This window comes from Triturus cristatus, chromosome 6 (genome assembly GCF_964204655.1).
Source record: "Triturus cristatus chromosome 6, aTriCri1.1, whole genome shotgun sequence".
Lineage (NCBI taxonomy): Eukaryota > Metazoa > Chordata > Amphibia > Caudata > Salamandridae > Triturus > Triturus cristatus.
The window spans coordinates 504,931,003-504,953,835 of record NC_140589.1 but is presented as its reverse complement, the minus strand read 5'-3'; the positions used below and the strand labels follow the sequence as shown (position 1 = coordinate 504,953,835).

At 42.6% G+C, this 22,833-nt stretch overlaps 1 protein-coding gene across 3 annotated transcripts in view; it reads right to left on the bottom strand.

Moving 5' to 3' along the window:
* Positions 1-22,833, bottom strand: part of FAM135A (family with sequence similarity 135 member A) — a 907,387-nt gene that overhangs the window by 311,692 nt on the left and 572,862 nt on the right. For all 3 annotated transcript variants that reach the window (XM_085610912.1, XM_085610915.1, XM_085610914.1), the window contains one exon: positions 9,756-9,916. In XM_085610912.1, coding sequence (XP_085467038.1) covers positions 9,756-9,916 — 161 coding nt within the window. The remainder of the gene's footprint in view (positions 1-9,755; positions 9,917-22,833) is intronic.

Genomic DNA, 22,833 nt, shown 5'->3' with positions numbered 1-22,833 from the left:
TATAAATGAATATATATATATAAAGCATATGAAACACAACAAAAACTCATGGGTCTGCAATAAAGAGGAAATGCTGCTAGAAAAGGTGACCAAGCTGTGATAGAATATCCATTTTAAAGGACTATTTCTCTCACAAACCATAGGTGGCATGCTTCATCATCAGGAACCTCCTTGCACCGTGATGCCTAGGTACAGTGCGGGCTACAACCCCCTCTCAGTGAGTAGGGGGCTCAACAGATGTTTTGAGAGGTATAATAAATACCCTTCGAATGAACTCAGGGTGGTGAGGGCAGGAGAGTGAAAAGCAAAGAAAACTTGTGATGTTTAAAGGGGCTACAAGGTACGCAAATACCTTTATTGATGCATTTCTGGCCAGAATTAAAAAACAGGACAGTGCAGAGAAAATTAAACCTTCTTACTTACGTCACGAAAAAAGGCCAACTTCTATCAGCCTATAACCCTCGAAAGAGGTGTTGCGGCATTCAGCAATTGCTATAGTGATAGTGCTTCTGCCTAAAGTTGTGCTCAAAACTTTTTAGGAATAATGTGAGATATATACAAAATGGTCGAGTGGTCCTTTGAAACTCCAAACAATAGGGGATCCACTGGCAGTCACGAACAATCGTCGGGCGTTGTGCTTAAATCAGACCCAGGTGTGGGGATCAGAGTACTCTCTATCCTCTCAATATTGATGAGTATAATCGCTTTTCATGCCAGAGAAGAGGACACTGACATAGTCAAGTCTTAGTAAGGGTGTTCTGGCGCAGATTAATAGTCCTGGCTTATATGCTGTAATGTAAAAAAAAAAAAAAAGGATAATAGGTAAGACTTGAAAGCCAGATCTTGAGCTTTTTTCTGAACTAATAGGGTCAACGTATCATTTACTGACACCGGTGAAAATACAGTTAAGGATGACCCCGGAAGAGAGCGCAAAAGAGTGTCAGTGGAAGGGGGAGCTTCAAACTGCAAATAAGTACTGGCAATTCTGTTGTAAAAAGAAAGTGTGCTACATTTTCACACAGTTTAGGTGTGGGAGATCCTTTTTTGGGCTAGTGAGTCAGGATAAAGAAGGTCTTTCAAACAGGAAAATAAATTCCATCTTGGAGAGTGAATGTCAGTGTCAGTTTTCACTTTGCAGTTAGTAGCTCAAGCTATATGTATGCATTTCTAATAATTACAAATTGCTTACCTATAGGTATCTTTAGCTGATTTATCATAATTGGATCTCACTTGTCACTCTAGCTTTTTGAATTGACAATTTAGTTATTTGAGATTATTTTACTGGGATAAATGGAATTGAGTAGAGAGGTGATCCATTTATTGAAGATGGTTGCATTAGTTGTGATGCCATCACTGAAGGTAAAGGGAATCATAGGCTAAGGCTTTACCAAATGCTAAGGGCACATTTTTGACCAAGAGCAGAAAATTAGAAATGTTTAGGAATTACTGTGTTCTTTTTAATAGAGTGAGGGAACAATATGAAGAAAGGCAAGACATGGTGGTCCAACTGTGTCAAAGAAAATACAGTTTAATCACCAATGTCTTCAGATTAGAAAAGACCAGGTCCAGAGTGTGACCGCCGAGTGAGTAAAGGAAAGGGCAAGTTATGACATATCAAGTGCATGAGGTCTTGAACGATGGATCGGACCTGAGTAGTTTTCGCAATGTAAATTCAGACCATGCATGATCTAGAAGTTAGAGCGAAGGAGAGAAAAAATGGCTGTATTTAGATTAAGAGAATTCAGATATAAGGTTAATTGTTAGGCCCCCTCCCAAACAGAGGGTCCTGTTCTGTTAAGCAAGAGAATAGCCCTAGGAACCAGACAAAGCAATATCCGGGGCAGAAGTATCTTTAAGGCAAACTTCTGTTAGAAACGTGGCATCGGGGGTTATGCGTGACAATGAAGTTGAAGGTAGCGACCTAATGTTAATAAGAAAAGGAATTTGCCATAATGTTTATCAATATGGGGGAAGGAGATGAAAATTAGGGAGCTTAGGTCAGCAGGGATAGGATTTAGTTTAATAGAACAGTCACAGCAGCAGAAGTGGACTGGACTTACAAAGGAATAAGTGTAAAGAGGTGAGGACTGCAGGTGGTTTACCTTGGGATTGGAGTGCTATTTATTCCATTCTGGAATAGCCTATTAGGTGAGTCCCTGGTGCTATGGTGTTTACATATATTGTTTAAACACATTGCTATCTGTCTCTATGCTACAATACCACCTAATCTACGGCTTGAGGCATCTTTCAATATTGCACAACGATGCAAAGCAAATTGGCTTTTGGAGAATCATCTTTATTCATATTGTGTTTATCACCTTAAACTGTTACGTAACCCACAATCAATGCACTATGACATCCTTTACCATAGGTGTCACACCTCTGGTACCCCATTTTTGGGAGGCAACTGTGCTCCAATCTCACCAACAAACGGTCACAGTTGAACAACATTTTTGAGACGGAATGTTCTGACCATCATGAGTGCAACATTACATGACAAGGCACACCCACACAAGGAAAACCCCTGTTTCCTATGTTGAATTCACTTAACTTTAACATGAACTCACAGAAAGCAGTTTGAAACAAAACACCTTAACTACTAACTACATACAACTAATCCCCCAGAAACATCCCCAAACAATGGTTCCTCAAATTCAAAGCAAAAGGGAGTTCTGATAAAAACATGCTAGTGTTATAACAATGTTGGATGCACTAAACTAGTTGCAGTAACATAACATAATTTGTACAATCAAAAAATATACATACATGTGCTCAACAATGTTACCCGATTCATGGCCATATTGATTTCATCAGACTAATTATATTCTACAAGCAAATTAGACAAACTACAAATCCAATATATGTTACTTAACTGTTAATTATTAAATATGTTACTCTTCAAAGGGTGAAGAGAAGAATCTCTAAATCAAACAGAGTTTACAGAACGCCCTTAGGCTGAACATGTGGGAACCACTGGATAATCTCCAACCCTCACTTTCTCTTGTCCTCTTTAGACTAAGGCCCTTGCCATGTTTCTACTGCAGTGGTTTTTAACCTATGGTCCTTGGTCCCACAGGGTCTAAGAGTGCTTAGAAAACTAAATATTAACAGGTGAATGAAGTTTACATGAATAAGCAAAACATACAACTTAAAATTTTTAAATGTTCTGTAAATATGAAGGACTTTGAAATTGGAGGCTGAAAATTAAGTTAGTAATCTCAGACGTATTAATGGGAGAAGTGCAAATGCATCAAACAGAATATAGTACGGACAATGAGTGGCCTCAATTGAAGTTAGAAAAGCTCCAACATTGCCATCAAAATTAAAATTGGGATTTTTAATTTCTTTGTGAATTAAATAAAACATTTCATCATTTGTGCATTTATTTAATGAATGCAGGTTTTGTATTTTTCGTGAATTCTTTTACAGTTTAAATAATCAAAAATGCGTAGACCGGGGTCCTCTACTTCTAGGAATGACTTCGTGGGGGATGGGGGTCCCTAGGTTCCAAAAACAAAGATTCAGTGGGGTTTCTGGATTCCAATAATGATTAAGCAGGGGTCTCCGAGTTCTAGTAAAAAATAAATGGAGGTCCACAGAAATCAAATGGTTAGGAACCAATTTGCTAGTGCAATGTTATTATATTTAACTGAAATATAATGCACCACTTATTTTATGGTTTCGAATCACACTGCCAAATAGGAAATTGCTACAAAAACAAAATTTATGATTACGAATTGCAAAAAGTCAAATGTTCAACCATTCTCAAGGCTTACAATTACAGTTGCATTTTTGTGGCTTTAACATTGGAGCACCTATCTTTTCGCTAGTTGTCTATAAAGTTGCCTTTAATTGCTTTATACTGATTCCCTGTTATTATTCGGACATAAGCTGGTATGCATCAAACACTTTTAAAAAAATTAAATAATGGAATGTAAAGTTGTCCTTTGAACATTGCACAACAGCTTATCAAACCTGTTAGTAACTCACTATTTTTCCAAATCGCAATTATTAATAGGGTAATTATCTTTCCAACCAATCACTGATTCTGCTTTCATTGTTCTGCATATATTTGCATGTAATTAAACAGCATTCTGGGAACATTATATATAGTCACTGTTGGACTTGGCAGTCTCTGCAGGGTCAACCCCAAACTTCTTGCCTTCACCCCCTGCTGGTTTCTGGAATTGCTTTTGTTGGCATTAGGACTCTTCATTTTACTACTGTGTCTGTTTATTCCCTAACCAGTGTTAAAGTGCTTGTGCTCTCTCTCCCTGAAACAGGATAAAATTAGCTTACACCTGAATAGCACTTTTGATTTACTTATAAGTACCTAGTATATGATGGCACTACATGCACTCAGGCCCTTAAAATTAAATGTGACTAGTGGGCCTGCAGCACTCATTGTGCCACCTACTACAGTACAATTTCAAAACTAAACTCAGACTTGCCATTGCAGCCTGTAGTGCAGTTTTAAACTGCCAATTCGATCTGGCAAAATAAACCATTTGACTAGCCTAAACCTTCCTTTTTAATACATACTCCCCAAAGGGTAGGCTTTTAAAACCCATACAGCATTGCGCATTATATTTCAAATGTAGGACTTGTTTTCAAGTTTTACACGTCCTGGTAGTGAAAAACTCCAAAATTCATTTTTCACTACTGAAAGGCCTATCTTGCCCACTGGATAACATTGGGTTACTTAGCTGCTTTCAAAAAGTGCTAATTTGTAATTGGGAGAAGGCCGAAATATAATGTTTGGACTCACATGAATTGTAATTTAAAATTCCTTTTAATGGTAAAGTCGGATTTTAAGTCACAATTCAGAAAATGTCAATTTTAGAAAGTTAGGTATTTCTTGACCGAATACTTTGGTGCCTGCTGCCAGTGTCCTGGGTCTGTTGGGCTTTCAGACAATGAAAGAAAAGGGTACTAGGTGTTGGAAGGATGGGCTATATTGTCAAGATGGTTGGGGGCACAGCTGTTCCCTGCCCGCTTACATTTCAATGGGCTTGCCTCCAGCACACAAAGGAACCCGACTCTAGTCTTTTGTTACCTCAGACTTCTTGAAGCCTTGAAAGGGGAAGTGGAGATGTTTCTAGAACTAGATGTAGGAGTAGTATAGGGAATCCCCCACTTCAAAGGCTAGCACCAGGTATAAATATTGATCCTTCAGAGCCACTCTTCAGTACACTGCTGGAACTGCAAATATTACAAGAGGAAGGACTGCTTTCTTCTCCACAGGACTGCTCTGCTGCTTGAGGCCTGCCTTGTCCCCCGAAGGACTATCCTGCTGCTTGAGACCTGCCCCGATCTCTGAGAAGGAAAACTGGACCTGCTCCCTTCATCCCAGGCTAACCAGTGTGACTCCAAGGGCTAGTTGAGTGACCTTGTGTTCTGAGTGACAGTGACACAACAAACTTCAGAGTTCTCCCTGTAACTGCCCACCTGGCCTGCTGCAACTGGACCTTCAACTACCCAAGGACTGCAGACCTCTGCTAAAGTGAGTCCCTGATCACCAAGAGGTGCCTCCCTAGGTCCTGGACCCTTGGCTGGCATCAGAGTATACTCTACAGGAAAAGGTGGAATCCTGACTGTCAATGTGAGATTTACATTTCGTGCTACAGCAACGACAAACCGCTGTGACTGTCATCGCCAAGCTCCAGCAAAGACAGTCTGCAACACCAGACCGGAACTTCACGCTACTGCAACGACTGTCCGCGACATCAAGGCTGCTCTTCATGCTACCGCGACGCTCTCCCTGCTCCTTGCTGCCTCCTCTACAGTGAAAGGAAATCTCTACACGGGACTTTGAGAAAGTTACTTTCACAGCGGGACAAACCTCGTCCCTGTGTTCGGGCCATGCACCAACGTGGTTAGCCTGATCTTAGGACTTCTTTCCAGATCAGATGACCGCACGTGGAACTTTGTGATTTTAGGTACGGTTTCTATTGAAAACTTTAAATTAGATATGTCCAGTGATACTGATTGGATTTTTGTTTTTCTAGGCTCATTGTATTCGTTAAAAGTTACGTTATTATTCTAAATTGGTTTGGGATTTTTCTTTTGTTGTGTTTTTACTTTATTACAGGTTGAGTGCTGCAAAAATGCTTTACACACTGCCTCTAAGTTAAGCCTGACTGCTTTTGTGACAAGCTACCAGAGGGTTAAGCACAGTTTAATTTAGTGGCTTTTGTGGTTCACCCTGACAAGGATTGAGGGTGTTTCATGAATAGGGTGATCAACCCCATTAATCAATAACCAGATTTTCTACAGTTACAAGTTATAAAATTTTGCAAATTGATGACCTTTTTTATATTGGACCTACTTTACACAGTGATGCAAGCTGAGTTTACAGCTCACTATATTTCGTAAAATTGTTTGCTCAAATAGTTAAGGCTGTGCATTAACACTTGCATGCAAGCAGAGAGACATCTTTCCTACAATCATATTGTGGGACTGTAGAAAAGCAGCCAAAGGGTTTGTGTTACAGACAATTGGGTCTCCTTGTCAAGAGTAAACAATAAACATAAAAACATGTTGCCTTTGACCCCAAAGAATATGTCCTGTGCATCAGGTATGGGAATTCCACATACCTGAAATTGGCACAGGGATTTTTAAGAAGTCAAACACGAAACAAGACAGAACATAACACTAACAAAATCACAATTTCTAAGAATTCACAGACGCAGACCTATAGAGCGTACTCTGATTTTATTGCTGGATGAGCAAATAAACAGGAGTATAGTTGCTCATGCGAAAATCTGCACAGCAAGTGCAAATTCACTTGCTGAAATAGTTTTTTCCTTTTAACTCTGGGGGAAAATATTTCCCCACATGAGAAACTCCGTTCCTTACACCCCACTTTTTATTTTGCAGTTCCAATCATCACAGATGCTTAGATCAAGGTCTTCTGCTTCCAGTAAGGAGTGGGTGTTGCCAGATTCCAATATGATTCAGTTTCCCACATGAAGAAACTCATTACCCTACACCCCACCTCTTGTTTTGCAGTTCAAACCATCGAAAATGCTATGGTCCTATGCTTCCAGTAATGATTCAGTCGGGGGTCCCCGGATTCCAATAATGATTCTGGGTGGGTCCACAGATTCCAGTAATGATTAAGTGAGAGGTCAATTTTTTCCCTTTATCTCCAGGGGAGAATATTTTCCCACATGAAGAAACTTTATTTCCCTACACCCCACCTTTTATTGGAGGGGAATTCAGTCCTGCTCTGTAAAATGTTTCACTCCTTCCCTTGTCTGGGGTATAGCTCTTGCTTTTTCCAGGAAGGAAATGGATTGGAGAGGAATAAATGAATATTCCTAAAACATGTGAATTTGTAGATGAGAACAAACTCACAGGAATCTCATCCCTTACCATTTACTGTCTAGTTCGAACCCCTGGGAGTTGATTCGTTCCGCGAAAATTACCATACGAGTTTTAGGAATGCAAAACCATCTTTTCCATATGTAAATCAAACTTACATTCATAAATAGCTTTACAAATTGTGCCCATAACAGTTTGACTCTACAAAACATCGCTGAGTTATACTTAACACAGGAACTGAGGACCAGAGAAATGAAGTGATGTGCCCAAGACTTATAAGATGTGTTCAAGCGGAACCGTCATGTGAGCAACCTCATTAATTCTCAGTTGATAACAAACATTTTATGAAACCAAGGTAAATAGGAGAGCAATAGTACAAATAAATTATACTCTGAACTCTGCTTTTATCAGAACTTTCACATAGCAACAGTACTCGCATATTCAGAGCAGCACTGTGATCAAAAGACAGGCCTAAACAGAGCTTGTTCACAAATAAAGCTTGTGACTATTCAAAAATGTGACTTATGGTATGTATGTTCAGAATATTGTATAATTTGAAATGTGGCTTGATCAAAGCCTTATTAAAATCCAAACACTGACATAATGAGAGGCAATTATTAAAGTGTTGATACAATGGCAGCAAATGGGAGGAGTCGACTTTTATACAGGGCAGATAGATTTCTGAAGCATTCCATTTTTTGGGCAAGTAATATTTTACAAAAATTCACACTGTTGTCTTTTGCATTTGAAATTTACTGCTGTGGAGAACTTTAAGAACTGTTGTGGAGAATTTATTTACCCGTTGTGGAGAATTTATTAAAGTGGATTGAATTTTGGGAGTTGGGGACAAATCACACATTGATAAATGCTTACTATCTATGATACTCAAGGAATGATACTGGAAACTAAAATGAGAGCTAGCATTGCTCCGTGCCAGTGAGGGTTCCTTGCTATGATGTACCTTCTAAGTAAGTGAGGCTTGAGTTTGAAGCCAATTTTGATTACCTTTGCCCAGGGATCTGCTGCAGGAAACATTCCAAAGTTTTCTTCCCATCAATAATTTCTGATTTAGATCTTAAGCTTGTTAAAGTTTTAAGCAATGTATGTATATAAATGCTTTCAATATCTGTAAATAATGTACAACATTTAGCTGAAATAATAAGATCTCTTGATTGACTTCATGTGGTTTCTCTAATGGCTTTTAGATACTCTCTCCAAAACCCTCTCTTGCTGCTGCTTCTTCAGTCTTATCTTTAATCCTCTGGGCTATATCCCTCTCCATTACATGTCCACTCTTACCTCCACCCCTCCCAGACACTCTGATCTAAGTGCCGCTTCTACACTGAGTGGCGTACCACAAAACAAATGCATGTAAAATGTGGTAAAATGTGGTAAGGGACCAATGAGATTCCGACCACCCTTCTATGCTCTGGAGGAGAGGCATAAAGGTTAAAATGATCCATCCACCCATGAACGAGGCTCACTCAACGAGAAGTTGATCTGAAACCATCCTTGGGTTTTATTTGCACACGGAACACAATCAGCACTAAACTACCAAGATACCACAGAATTAAACTAAAGTCTTTGGGCTACAGAAGACCATGTGCACACTCTATTGCAGAACCCGGACTCTCCCATTTGCACTGTTTCTTCTATGAACAGATGCTTACACAGTGCACACTGTGGTGTCATTTCCATAAGTGACTGGTCACTTGCTACTATTGAACCATTTCATTCTGTTTTTGTATACTCTCCTTGGTTCTTCTCTCACCATGCTTCTTGTTCCATTACCCTTATTGTCCTCTCAGCCACTACTATCTCTTGCTGGTTCCTGGCTACGAAGCAGTCACTGACTTTATGCTTTTAATGCACCCTGCTTTGTCTCCCTTGCCCCACCTTTTCCTTGTCAACTATTCCCAGCCCTCTCATTACTTTCTGTCCTATCGCCCCAAGACATTGACTCTTAACCATTCTCCTTATCCCTCCATAATGTTTGTCCCTGATTTCTATTCATCTGCTTTATTGTCAGAATTCCGGGAATCCTCATCCCATCCCTTCCTACTGAATTTCATCTAATTTCCGTTTGTCATTAAACTTGGATTTTGCAATGCCCTCACAATACTTAACACTATGATTTACAGTTTACATGCCTTAAACACAATGAGCTAAGTAGCTTAAACTCAAAACAAGGGACATCACTGTAGATAAAAAAATGTAGACTTGGATAAAACGGTACGCAAGTGAGCCGTACTAACAAGCACAACCTGCCAATTTACATCTTGATTTTATTTTTAAAACATCACATTCCTTAAAAGACGACAAAGTAAAGTCTTGAAGATCTCAATACTTTCTCGCTGCTGTTAGTTCAAATATCATAAACAAGGATATTGTTTAGTACAGAATTAACATATAAAGCGTGCCACGTGTACCATCCAGGCCATGGACGCAGATGATGAGATGTATTCCATCTTCCAAGCCTTCGTCCTCCTCCATGCTGAAATAAGGAATTGTAGAAGCCAACTGAGGAACATCACTGTACAAAAATCCAGGGAGTTTCAGCTGTTTCAGCTCCTCTTTAGCCTGGAGAAAACTAGAAATAAATATTATTACAGTTAAATTGCAGTGTTTTAAACCATACTTCCAAAGTGGGCCATAAATATTTTACATTGGTTGACAAAAATGTGCACCTTCTCAAAGAATGGTAATTCTCTTACGTGCCTTACATATTTTGATTAAAGATGTCATATTTCCATTTCCAGGAGATGGCAACTATTTTGTAACTAACATTTTAGGAGACTACACATTCTTATACTTAACGGAAGAGTGGGTTTAAACACGAATGGTAAGCAATGGCAGGGGTCCACCCCTCAGTTCCATGTGAAAAAAGCCTAGAGCTAAAAACATCTACTGTCTGAACTTTTAAGTGACATACATAAAACATTTGCTATAAAAATGTTGTCCTCTTTAAAATTCCTACATCTAGCCAAACTCCCTTCCCACCTACTGCTGCACAGGTTTAATTTACTATCAACTTGCCCTATTTTGGACCAAGAGACCGATAGTGGGTTTAGCTGCATTGAAGCATTTTTGTTGAAAGTTGCATATGGTAGTCACTTTAGCAGTAGATGTTTAGAGTCTATATGTATGCATGCCATTCCAGTATATCTTGGTCCCTCAGAGCCACTGACTGCTCTCTGATTTGGACTTGTGGAAACTAGCCCTCTAAGCAGGACTTGAGAGTAAATTCAAGGCATTTACTGCTTGATCACTTTTATCTTTATTTTATTTATTTATTTAGGTTTTATATAGCGTAAGCTAGACCCGTAGGTATCAGCGTGCTTTACAAAGGATGAAGATAAAATAAAATGGCTTTTCACCCAATGCGAGACACTTGGGTTCAAGTACAAGGATAAATAGAGACAAAGAGAATCGTTAGGCAATCAGGGTGGTTACAGTATGCGGACAATTAGAACAGCATGAGTTAAAGGAGTAAATGGCATATTAGACAGCTGCAACAATCAAACAACTGACGGTCGCAAAGGGGCTAGTCATAGAGACAGTGAGCTATTGGAACACAGTTCAGTTAGGGAGGGGGTTAAAGTATTTGTTGAGGAGAAGGAGTTTCTAGCACCAATCACACACTCATTACTTTTCTAAGAGACCTAAGAAAGGTAATGGTGGACTTAAAGAGTCTGTGGAACTATTACCAAAATTTGCTTACTGTTGCACCTCTCTTCGTGAGGATACTTAAAAGCTGACCCACCTTAGAAGCATTTGTTTATTGTTCAGCGACAACCAGAGTTCCTAGATGAATATGGCTATTCCCCCTCCTGTCCACTGACACTATTGCCCACGCAAAATATTTCCTGGCCCCAGGCAATCCTGAAAATTCTGGAGGAAACCCAGCTCATCCGAGCCCAGAAAAGACCACCTGTTCACCCTGAGATCTCTCCTAGAAGCCCCCCACCCCGGGTTAGAGTTAATGGAGCCATGATTGCAGCTGACGGTGGAGGGGCCTTTGGCAGTGATGGCTGGTCTGTAAAAGCAAGGTGGAAGTGGCAGTGAGGGTATCGGGCCCGAGCAACGGCTCAGCTGAGGGCTTGCCTGTGTGGCCTGGACCCCTGGCTGACTGCTGTCGTGAGGGCTTAATGTGCGGCATAGCATACCGCAGCCCCAGATGTATTGCTAATTGCGGCCCAGTTGCCAGGGCCTTGCTTGCTGGGTCTATATGGACATAGGCCAGCTTGCCGACTGCCTGATGACACGGGAAACTAGCAGGGCGGCGCAGTCCAGAGGCAGGAGGTGGATCGCTGCGGTCACCTGCTACCGCCCCGAGTGACACCCGGGCGAGAAATCATTGTGAACGGGCTGTTTGAAATACCACGAGGCACGACCTTTGATCATTACTCCAGTCCCTGGCGGACCGGAATAATCACCTTTTGGAGAACACCTGGGCCACCTTCCACAATATTGAAAAGGGGATCAACACCACGGGCACAACAGACTCGATGACAGGAGAGGGTGACTCTCACCTCATACAGCTAAAGAGGGCAGGATTTTGCAACCCTCCATGCCCCTTGCTCTTAACATTTGCTCCAATATGGGGAGATCCCACTACCAGAAAGTTGACAAGCGAGCTGCTGATCCACAAGAGGGGATCGTCTTCCTCACCAACAGGCAAGCTGGATACTATATCAGCAGCCATAAGTTCCACAACGGATGTCCTTGAGAACCAAATTAGACTCACTGGTGGTAGACATGGGCCTTTTGCGAGATGATGAACCGCAAGATGGCGGACCACCTCCGGGTGGGGGAGGCAGACATGGAAGCCCTGAGGCCTGTGTCCCAAGCTCAGGCAGCTGACTTAAAATCCCCAATGAGGAAAGTCAAAAAACTGGAGACACGCACTGAGGACCAGGAGGGTCGAGCACAATGAAATAATATCAGGTTGATATGTTTGCTGGAACTTGTTGAGGGGTCCTCTATGCTTTCTTACATGGAGGACTGGTTGCAGGAGGTGGTCGCCCCATAGGGCCTCTCGAAACACTATGGCCCGGAGTGGGCGCATACGATGCCACCAAATGCCTACATATTCCGAAAGATGCACTCTAAGGGCCCCTTCACAGTAGACAATGCACGGGTCCCCATCTTCCCACACTTTACAACAACAGTACAGTGTCAGCAGGCCTCCTTCTTGATGGTGAAAAAGGCTCAGCATGAGCTTGGGATCAGCTATGCCTTGTTGTTTCCTGCCAAGCTTTGGATTCAGCTAGATAGATTCTTCACCATAACGGAGTCGGTATGGCAGTGGCTGGATCCCTATGACCCGGGGAGCTGTACACTCCTGTGCCCCTCAATGAAAGTTCAGTGTAGACACCGGCACTCCTGTGGCCTGAAATGGGGTGTGGTGTGACCCATTAAGCAGCAGGCGCAGGAAGAGAGGAGCAGTGGTGGCACCTTAGACTTAGGCAGAGGTTTGGGGTATCCCAGCTCGGACAACGATGCTCAGTCCAGTATGGGCGTCACTTCAGATTCTGATGGTAGTGTCCTAATGCCCATAGTCACGCCACACACAACAGACAAGCTTATTTGACACCTCAGGGCGTGCCCGGTCTGCACTCCCATTCTGGTGTGTTGCTTCCCACTTGCTCATGGTACGGTTGCACCAGGTAGTCCTGTTAAGCCCAGGGCTGGGGCTTTATTGCACGCCGTAGGTATTACTATCCCTTTCCCCCTATGGTGCCTCGGGAGAGTGGTAGGAGCATAGAGTTATATCATGAATTGAACAGTTTGAACAAGGTGCCACAGTGCTATCGTCCTTGTGGGCACAGTTGGGGTTTGTTTGTATATGCTTTGATTTTTATTTTTCATTACTGTTGCCACCTGCTGCAATGTTGGATGTATGGACATTGCTGGATCTGAGACTGCAGTTTGGGGCATGGTTGGGACCTAAAAGGGATGTAACATGGGACATTGGCTATGCCACACTACCATTGATATCCTCACCTGGAACGTGCAAGGTCTGAACTCCCCTAGCAAAAGATATAGAATCCAGTTCTACATGTGAAGACGTAAGGTTCAGATCATCCTGCTGCAGGAAACACACCTTACTCAGGCAGAGGGTATAGCCTTGTAAAAAAGGTGGTGGGCAGAGTCTGCTCTACAACCTACTCTGCAGTTGCCAGAGGGGTACTCATATGGGTTCTACCTGGAGTACCCTTTTTACCACAATTCAAGGTGATAGATGTAGGAGGCTGGCTCAGTATATGGTGTCCACCTATGGTGAGGCACTGTGAACTGAGTCCAGGCAACCCTTAGTGATAGTTTTTAGGTCCCTGAAAACCAAAGCTCTCAAGGGGTAGTTGTGGAGAGCATCTAAGGCTTATTCAGAGGGGGGCCAAAGGATACACATGTACCACTATTGTCGGTCAGTAGGCTTTTCACACAAGAAAGAACTACACCAGGTGAGTATAAAAATACTTTGTATTTATTAGTACACACTAGACACTAACATGGTATATTTCCTACCCAGAGATATCAACTACACACAGGAAATTATTAAGGAAGAGGTAAGCAGCATGGAAAAACAAGTAGGGCCCAACCGGGGGACCAAACCATATACTAAAATAGTGGAATGTGAGGCAAGTACTAAAACCGGACAAGTACCAAGAATGGAGGAACCCAAGGGGAGCATGGAACCACCCAAGGTGAGTAGCCAGGGACCCCAAGGAGTCTGGGTGCAGAGTGGTTACACCAGGTCAAACATCAATTGGATAACAGAGGGTAAGTCGCGGTTGCAATTTTACAATTCTGGGACCCTTACCAAAGGACCCTGAAGGAACCGCTTGAATCAAGGAAGGTTGGAGAGCCACCCACCTATGGATACCTACACTAGTGATCACAGGGGTGAAGTGGAGTTAGAAACGCCCGTAGATGCCAATAGAGGTTCGTGGAAGATCAGCAGCTACAACGTCTTGTGGACCGGACTGGTGGAACCAGGACGCAAAATTCCGATGAGAAGAACCTGAAAGCAGCAAGGACAGAGTCCAAACCACCTTGAGGTGACCATGAGGCACCGGAGCACAATACCAGCCCTGGTTGGAGGTTCTTGCTGCAGCACAGTGAGGATGAAGCAGCAGCTGTGGAGCTCAGGTGATGATGCAGGAGCACAGCAGCTGACCACTAACTACGGCAGCTGACAAGTGCAGGAAGGTCAGTGGTCGGCAGCACCACCAACAAGCTTTGGCAAATGCAAAACGGTTTGCGTGAGAAGTTGCTGTGTTGCATACTGGCAAGGTCTATGAGACAAACCCAGCAAGGGTAAGTCAGGACTAGCCCTCAGCTCGCAGAAGAGCCAGCAGGAATCGATGGAGCCCCCTAGAGGACCCTCTGGTAGCAGGCACAAGGAGTGGCAGGGAAGCCTCAACAGCGCACAAGAGATGAGGACCATGATGCAGAGGATGCAGGCAGGATGTCGTTCTTGGAGCTGTGCAGAGCTGGAGGCTGGGGCTTCTTGGAGCTTGAAGATCCTTTGTTAGGTGATCCAACAAGCCTTCATAATGACAAACAGACGCAGTGCACAGGGAGGTGGTTCACGTAGGCTGAAGCGGGATTACAGTCGCCCTAGTTGCAGGGAAGACTGGTCAGGCCTCTGGAGAACGAACAAACCGTCACCTGTGTTGCAGAGCTGGGCGATGTCTGAAGGAGAACAGGATCAGCACACTGGTCGTCGTAGAGGTGCCTGCAGATGCAGGGAAGTGACTACTTCACTCCAGGGGAGGTTCCATCTGGCTGGGATCAGGCTGAGTCCTTGGTGACTCGGAGGATGCATGGCCACAGAGTTGCAGAACTTGGAAAAGCACAGGGAACAAGATGAAGCAGGAATCTTCCGACATGAGCAGTCTTGTCGTAGGTCCTGGCTTAAAGAACAGCAGAGTTCTAGTGTCCACCAGCAGAAGAGTATTGGGATAGTCTTCAGACGACAGGCAGTCGGATCTAGAAGTTGTTGTTGGGACGAATCTAAGGACCCACCCTCCGGGGAGCCCTTACGTAACCCTAAAAAGAGTAAGGACCTCTTCTGTGGTGACCACCCTATCAGCTCAGCTCAGCTCAGCTGTTCTAACCAGTCTGATGCTCCCAAGGGCCGAGATTCAACATGGCATAATCAAGTGGCCACCTGGAGGAACTGGGGAAAACTGGCTTATGCATGTATGGCAAACCAAATGTGCCCTTCAATGCAGTCTGGTGGCCCTCTGAAGCGCCCCCCCACCCTACCTAATTCACAGGAAATTCCTTGTCCAGCTTCCCCTACCCGAGTAAAGATCATCAGCAGGGGGGCAGAACACTGTCTAAGGTCGGCAGCAGTGCGGGCTGGCAGGCAGACCCTGCAAGGCTACACACGTAGGTAATGGGGGGTCCTCTAAGGAGCCCCCAGTACACAGTATCATGCAACTAACACTGGGATCGGTGTAGTTGCATGATCCCAACATATTTTATACCAAACATGACCAGGTTCGGGGCAGCCATTATGAAGCTGGACATCTCTACTTGACAGTGTCCACTATATACATTCCAAGCACCATTTCACGCATACTGCAATGCCAGCTCTGCAGACAATTTGCCTGTGCTACGATGGGTGGCATAATACATGCTGCAGCCCATATGAGACCCCTAGCATACCAATGCCCTGGGAACCTCAGTGCCATATACTAGGGACTTATAATTGTACCCCAGTATGCCAATTGTGGAGTGTACATAGTACTTATCAGAGAATTTAGAGGGGAGAGCACTGCCACTGGGGCCAGTTGGTCGGATCCCTTTGAACTACAGTAAAACACACTGAAACCAGGCAAAAAAAGGGGGTAACTATGTCAAAAAGATCCTACTTTACTACAGTAGACACAGAAGGATGATACATAGTATCCTCTGGCAAACTAGAGGGGAAAGATGTGGAGATAGTGAACCTTTATGCTCCCAATACTGATCAACCGGCTGCCTTGCAATCACTGTCCCCTCACCTCCCAGCGCTTTTTTCATTACTCATTGAAAGTTGGCAGGGACTTCAATTGTACAGCTTATACAGATTTACACAGGTCAAACCTTCCCTTACCTTCCTCCCTAATCCATGCAAAGTCCAAGGCATTTCAGCTATGGCAACAGGAGTGGGGTCTCAAAGATGTGTGGAGGGACACCACCCCCAGCATAGGGAATATTCCTATCATTCAGGCATGCACGATCTGTTCATGCGACTAGACACACTGCTTTGTTGCAACATACATAGTCTCAAGGGGATTCGCACTGAATACCTGGCTAAAACACACTCAGATTACAACCCATTCCTTCTGATGCTTAGCTGGGAATAACCTCGCTCTCTGAATCGGACTAGGAAATTAAATAGAACACCATAGAGGACATGGCGTTCCAGGAGTCCCTGGCAACGGCAGTGAAGAATTATTAATCGGACAATGAGGGGACTACAGATTCAAAACTGAACGAATGGGAGGCATTCAAGGTTGTGGTGAGGGGCACTGCATTGCTACAGCGGTGGGAGTATTCACGTAACTACTCAAAGAGATTGCCCAGAAAGAACAGCTACTCAATGCATTAGACAAACGGAGTCCCAACAACCCTGTGATGCGGCAGCAACTCACAGATGCTAAGGAGAAACTATTGGCGATGTTAGACGGGCTGAGGTGTTAAGATTACCGTTTACATCTTAAAGCACACAGAGAGGGGGACACGACTGGTCGCTTACAAGTCTGACTTGCCAACCCCTCCCAGACCCAGAAACAAATACTAGCCATCTCCATGGCTTTAGGTGGGAGGATGCACACCCAAGGCGACATTAACTCAGAATTGTGGACTACTACCTTGGGCTCTACTAGGCCTCTAGTGATACTGACCCACACAATTAAAACACATAATTAGAGATGCACCACTTTGCAGCAATATTCAAATAGTCCTTTGAATATTAATTCTCTAAGAAATCCACCAAATCGTTGTACACTGGTCAAGTTATTTTCCTTTCCTTTATTAGTTCTTTCTTTTAAAAGACAGACAGCCAACACATTTCGTCCTAAAAACTGGACTTCTTCAGGGCTGCAAGTTAAAAACATAAAAAAACGAATTTAACAATACAATGCAAACTTTAATTCAAATGAATGCAATTTTTGAAAAAACATCAAAAGACAAAGTTACGAACAACATTCAACAGGAGTCACATACCCGAGTTTACAGAAGAATGGTGAAAACAAGTTTAGTGACTACAGTGAGTCCAAACATTTTGTCTGGCATATAAGTCTGTGTATAAGATTTACATGACTTTCGAGAACCACAAGGACATGTAGACATTGTATATAGACATTGATACAGTAGTTCATTGGAGAGCAATAAACAGAAAAAAGTCACTAGAGTTTTTCTTAATATGCGTGAACACCACCAAGAGGATAGGCAGCCGACCACTAAAAGAACCCGAGTCTCGGTATCAATTCGGAAACCGTCAAAATGTAGTCTATTTTCATGGGGAAACCCCCCAACATCCCATAGTCTATTTAAATGTAATAACAAAAAAATAATGATGATAGTACTTACCAATGTAGGAATTGTGTAGAAAATTATTGTAGAGAATTTGGGATGGTAACCCCGGCCAGATGTTATGTTGCGACAGGGGTGGTATTTAGACCCTTGCGTTCCGCTAGGCAGTTGATCAGAAAAAATGGAAAAAAGAAGAAAGAAAAAAGCGAAGGCGGTGTCAATCAAATTTCTGGGAAAAATAGATAATACTATCACATGTCCAAAACCCTGCCTATTTCCACAAATAATGTGAATACGTTTTGTAAGGACATACCTCACCTATTTGGGCCAGTACGTAATAAAAGCGAAAGATGATAAAAGGTTGGGTATTCTTCCATTTTCTTAGTAATTTTACAGGCAAAAGTAGAGCTCATGTGGTATGATAGCCACAGCAATGTAATGCCGCAATACAGTTGTTACTCCCTAGGCCATATCAGAAGTAAAGCCAATGTCCCTGTAGGGGAAAAGAAAACCAAACAAAGGAAATAACATTAAATTGCATCCTACGAAAAAACAAAGAAAGGGGAGAGAGGGGGTTTCATTTCAAAATACATATTCTATTATCAAATGTATATGGTACTAAAAGACCGTCTAGGTAGACAAAAAACACCATATTATCTCCAGCCTCAAAGTCTAAGCAGCCAGTCTAAGAGCGCGAACACTGCTCGATTGTAGTATGTTTGGCGGAGAAAAGATTAATCGCGTGAGAGCTACCTCATACGATACTGCGATGAATGAGCATCAAAGTATCTTCTATGCGCCTGTATTATATTTCCAACTGCTCCCAACAAATTCATGTGTACAAAAAACATTTAAAGCGAGCACAGTCGCATATCTGAAAGGACCGCCACATATGAAAAAAAGTCCAACCCCCATGATAAGGTTCCTAAGCTGGAAGGCGTCCTCAGGTTTTTACTTCTTCGTACTTGTACGTGCACTACACCCATGATAGTATGATGGGAGCAAGGGCCATGTAGTGCATCAAAAATAAAGCCAAACTCCTTTTTTTCCCCCAAATAGCCCGCCCCTCTTAGTCATAGTTCAATCTCAATCCAGCAATCACCCCTATATCTACAAACAGTCCCACTTACTCGCTATTGTGCAATCCGACGCTGCATCGTAGATGGCGTCCTCCTGCCGCCCAACAATTCAAATTGCGGTAGACCAGCCTTAGTACACGTAGTACACTCATGTGACACGCGTGTGCGACATGATCATAGAAATAGACGGCGGGTACGATATTGCAAGTCACCGCCATATTGAAACGATTGTAAGCCCTCACAAAGCAGAATGAACTGTAACTGCGCCCTATCCAAATCGAATGGATCATACCAATATGGAAATTACCATTGAAAGAAAATTAATTATACGACCGATGATTAAAAGATTCAGAATCACGTGGGGGAAACTTGATGTATATAGTTCGGTCACGTGACCCATATACATGACGTCACTGTCAACGGCGGTTCAGAAATTACAAACCACCGCCATATTGGAGTGGTTATAAACCTTAGTAAACGAGTAAAAGGTATCAATGCCTGATCCAAAACCAGTCGATCTTGCCGATTTGAACAATTATCAATGAGACGAAATTAATTTACCAACCATCCGTATTTTGTCAGCAAATTTAGTGGTCAAAGACCTAGTATGCAGATTTAGTGGTCGATCAAAGACCTAATATGTATAATTGCATGTGGGACAATTATTATGCCACCATAATGAAACAGGTACGTTGTACATATTCAAAATTAGAACTGATTCTAAACCTGGTCTGAGCCTAATGAGAAACGCCAAATCAGCGAATCCGAATAACCACAATAACACAACTCTATATGCCGATTGCGGTCAATATAAAATACGACCGAAAAGTGCACGAGTGTTAAGATCAGTTGTCAGAGTACTATTCGTTTCTCAACAATAATCCTCATAATGTTCATTTGACCATGAAACATAGTCCAAGTAGTAAGGCATTTTTGGACCTTCTGTTTTACATTGAAGATAACACCATTCAAAGTACAATCTTTCGAAAGTCCACGTCATGTAACAGCACACTACGTGCTACTAGCGCTCATCCACAATCTGTTATTAAAAACATCCCCTTTAGAGAAATGGTACGCATGTGTAGGAACTGTAGCACCGACCAAGCATTCAGGAAAAACATCCAAGTGGTCGAAAACAGATTTAGGAATCGAGGGTACAATGAGGCCATACTGAAAAAAGCGGACTCACATGTACAAAGGGTCACAAGAGCAAGTACATTGGTTGCCATAGGGGATAGAGGCCGTGTTAAATCTAAGAACTTACATTTGGCCTTTACCACACAGTACACTAACAACAGTACTGTTCTGTTTACATCTTGTGGAAGCACTGGGGCCTTTTACGCGATACTCCCAGCCTGACAGAACATGTCTCATCTAAACCTAAAGTAACATTTCACAAGGGCAAGACAATGCGAAATCTACTCTGCCCCAGTTACGTTAGGAGCCTTATTAATAAAACTTGGCTACCTCCGGCTCCAATGGGTTTTGTCACATGCCTTAATTGTAACATGTGTACATATGGGAGAAATAAAATCAAGGAATTCTCCTACAATACAACCAAGAAATACGAAATCAGACACTTCATAAACTGCAACATGAAATATGTGGTCTATGTTCTTGGTTGCGGGTGTGAAAAAAATCTATGTGGGGAGCACAATTCGACCACTCAAAACACGCATACAGGAGCATGTTCATGCCATCAGGAACAATGACCTCAAGTATCCTATGACCAACCACATGAGGCAACATTATGCCAACGATCATAGCGTGTGGTTCCACGGCATTGATCACATTCCAATACACCCAAGGGGGGGGATCGGGAATTGGCGTTGCGCCGCCGTGAGGCGGTTTGGATATGTCGTCTTAGAGGCACACAAATGGGGCATAACACCGAAGAGGAAATGCATTACCATCTTTAAGAACCTCGGTGTATGTATCTCTATATTAAATCCCAAATCCCTCTTCCTCAGAGTCAGATCCCTTTTTGAATTGTATGGGGTTTCAGCTGATACCAAGTGGTTTGTACCCAATTGCTGTATATCATGTTTTCATGAGCCATTGTAGCGTAGATATGTGGTCACATGGTTACATTATACAGATTCCAAATATATTGTTCTGTTTTACTAATCCATTCTGAGACAAAGCATACGTGACCATATGCCCCTTTTTCCATTTTGTTTTACTATCTTGATATCTGTATGTAACACCTCTGGAGTGAGTCACATTGGGTTTTTTACATGAATAACAACCCTGTTTTTTTAAATAGTAATTGTAGTAATACACTATTTCTTGTTTTTGCTTTCTCGTTTTTCATCTATATTCGTTTCTTAACACTCGTGCACTTTGCGGTCGTATTTTATATTGACCGTATTTGGCATATGGAGTTGTGTTATTGTGGTTATTCGGATTCGCTGATTTGGCGTTTCTCATTAGGCTCAGACCAGGCTTAGAATCAGTTCTAATTTGGAATATGTACACCATACACGTTTCATTATGGTGGCATAATAATTGTTCCACATGCAATTATACATATTAGGTCTTTGATTGACCACTAAATCTGCATACTAGGTCTTTGATTGACCACTAAAATTGCTGACAAAATACGTCCGGTTGGTAAATTAATTTCCCCTCATTGATAATTGTTAAAATCGGCAAGATCAATTGGTTTTGGATCAGGCATTGATACTTTTTACTTGTTTACTAAGGTTCATAACCACTCCAATATGGAGGTGGTTTGTAATTACTGAACCGCAGTTTTGGTCGACAGTGACGTCATGTATACGGGTCACGTGACCGGACTATATACATCAAGTTTCCCCCACCGTGATTCTGAATTTTTGAATTATCGGTCATATAATAAATTTTCTTTTAATGGTAATTTTCATATTGGTATGATCCATTTGATTTGTATCGGGCGCAGTTACCGTTTATTCTGCTTTGTAAGGGCTTACAATCGTCTCAATATGGCTGTGACTTGCAATATTGTACCCGCTGTCTATTTCTATGATCATTTCTATGATCATGTCGCACACGCGTGTCACATGACCGTACTACGTGCACTAAGGCTCGTCTACCGCAATTTGAATAGTTGGGCAGCAGGAGGACGCCATCTACAATGCAACGTTGGATTGACGATAGCGAGTAAGTGGGACTGTTTGTAGATATAGCGGTGATCGCTGGATTGAGATTGAACTATGACTAAGAGGGGTGAGCTATTTGGAAAAAAAAAAGGAGTTAGGCTTTATTTTTGATGTACTACATGGCCCTTGAACCCATCACACTATCATGGGTGTAGTGCATGTACAAGTACGAAGAAGTAAAAACCTGAGGACGCCTTCCAGCTTAGGCACCTTTATCATGGGTGTTGGTCTTTTTTTCATATTTGGCGGTCCTTTCAGATATGCGACTCTGCTCGCTTTAAATGTTTTTTGTACACATGGATTTGTTGGGAGCAGTTGGAAGAACAAGTTACTTACCTTCGGTAACGATGTATCTGTAAGAAACATTAGTTAGTTAGATTCCTCATCTTAGAATATCCCCAGGCGTCAGGCTGGATCCGGAAAGATTTTTGTAGCAATACCCCTTGCGCGTCGCTAGGCGTCGTCTGCGGCTCCGCGTCCGTCGTTGGCGTCGTGCGCCGGAATGACATCGGAGTACTTAGACGCCACCCTCACGTGCTGACGTCAGTTCTTGTACATAGCTTTCCGCGCCAGGAACGCAGAGCCATGCAAGAGACCGACACTGGTGCCAAAAAATCTAGGGCCCTGAAAAGGATAACCTTAACCCTAGATGTCAATTCTAACTAACTAATGTTTCTTACAGATACATCGTTACCGAAGGTAAGTAACTTGTTCATCTGAAAGAAACACATTCGTTAGATTCCTCACCTTAGAAA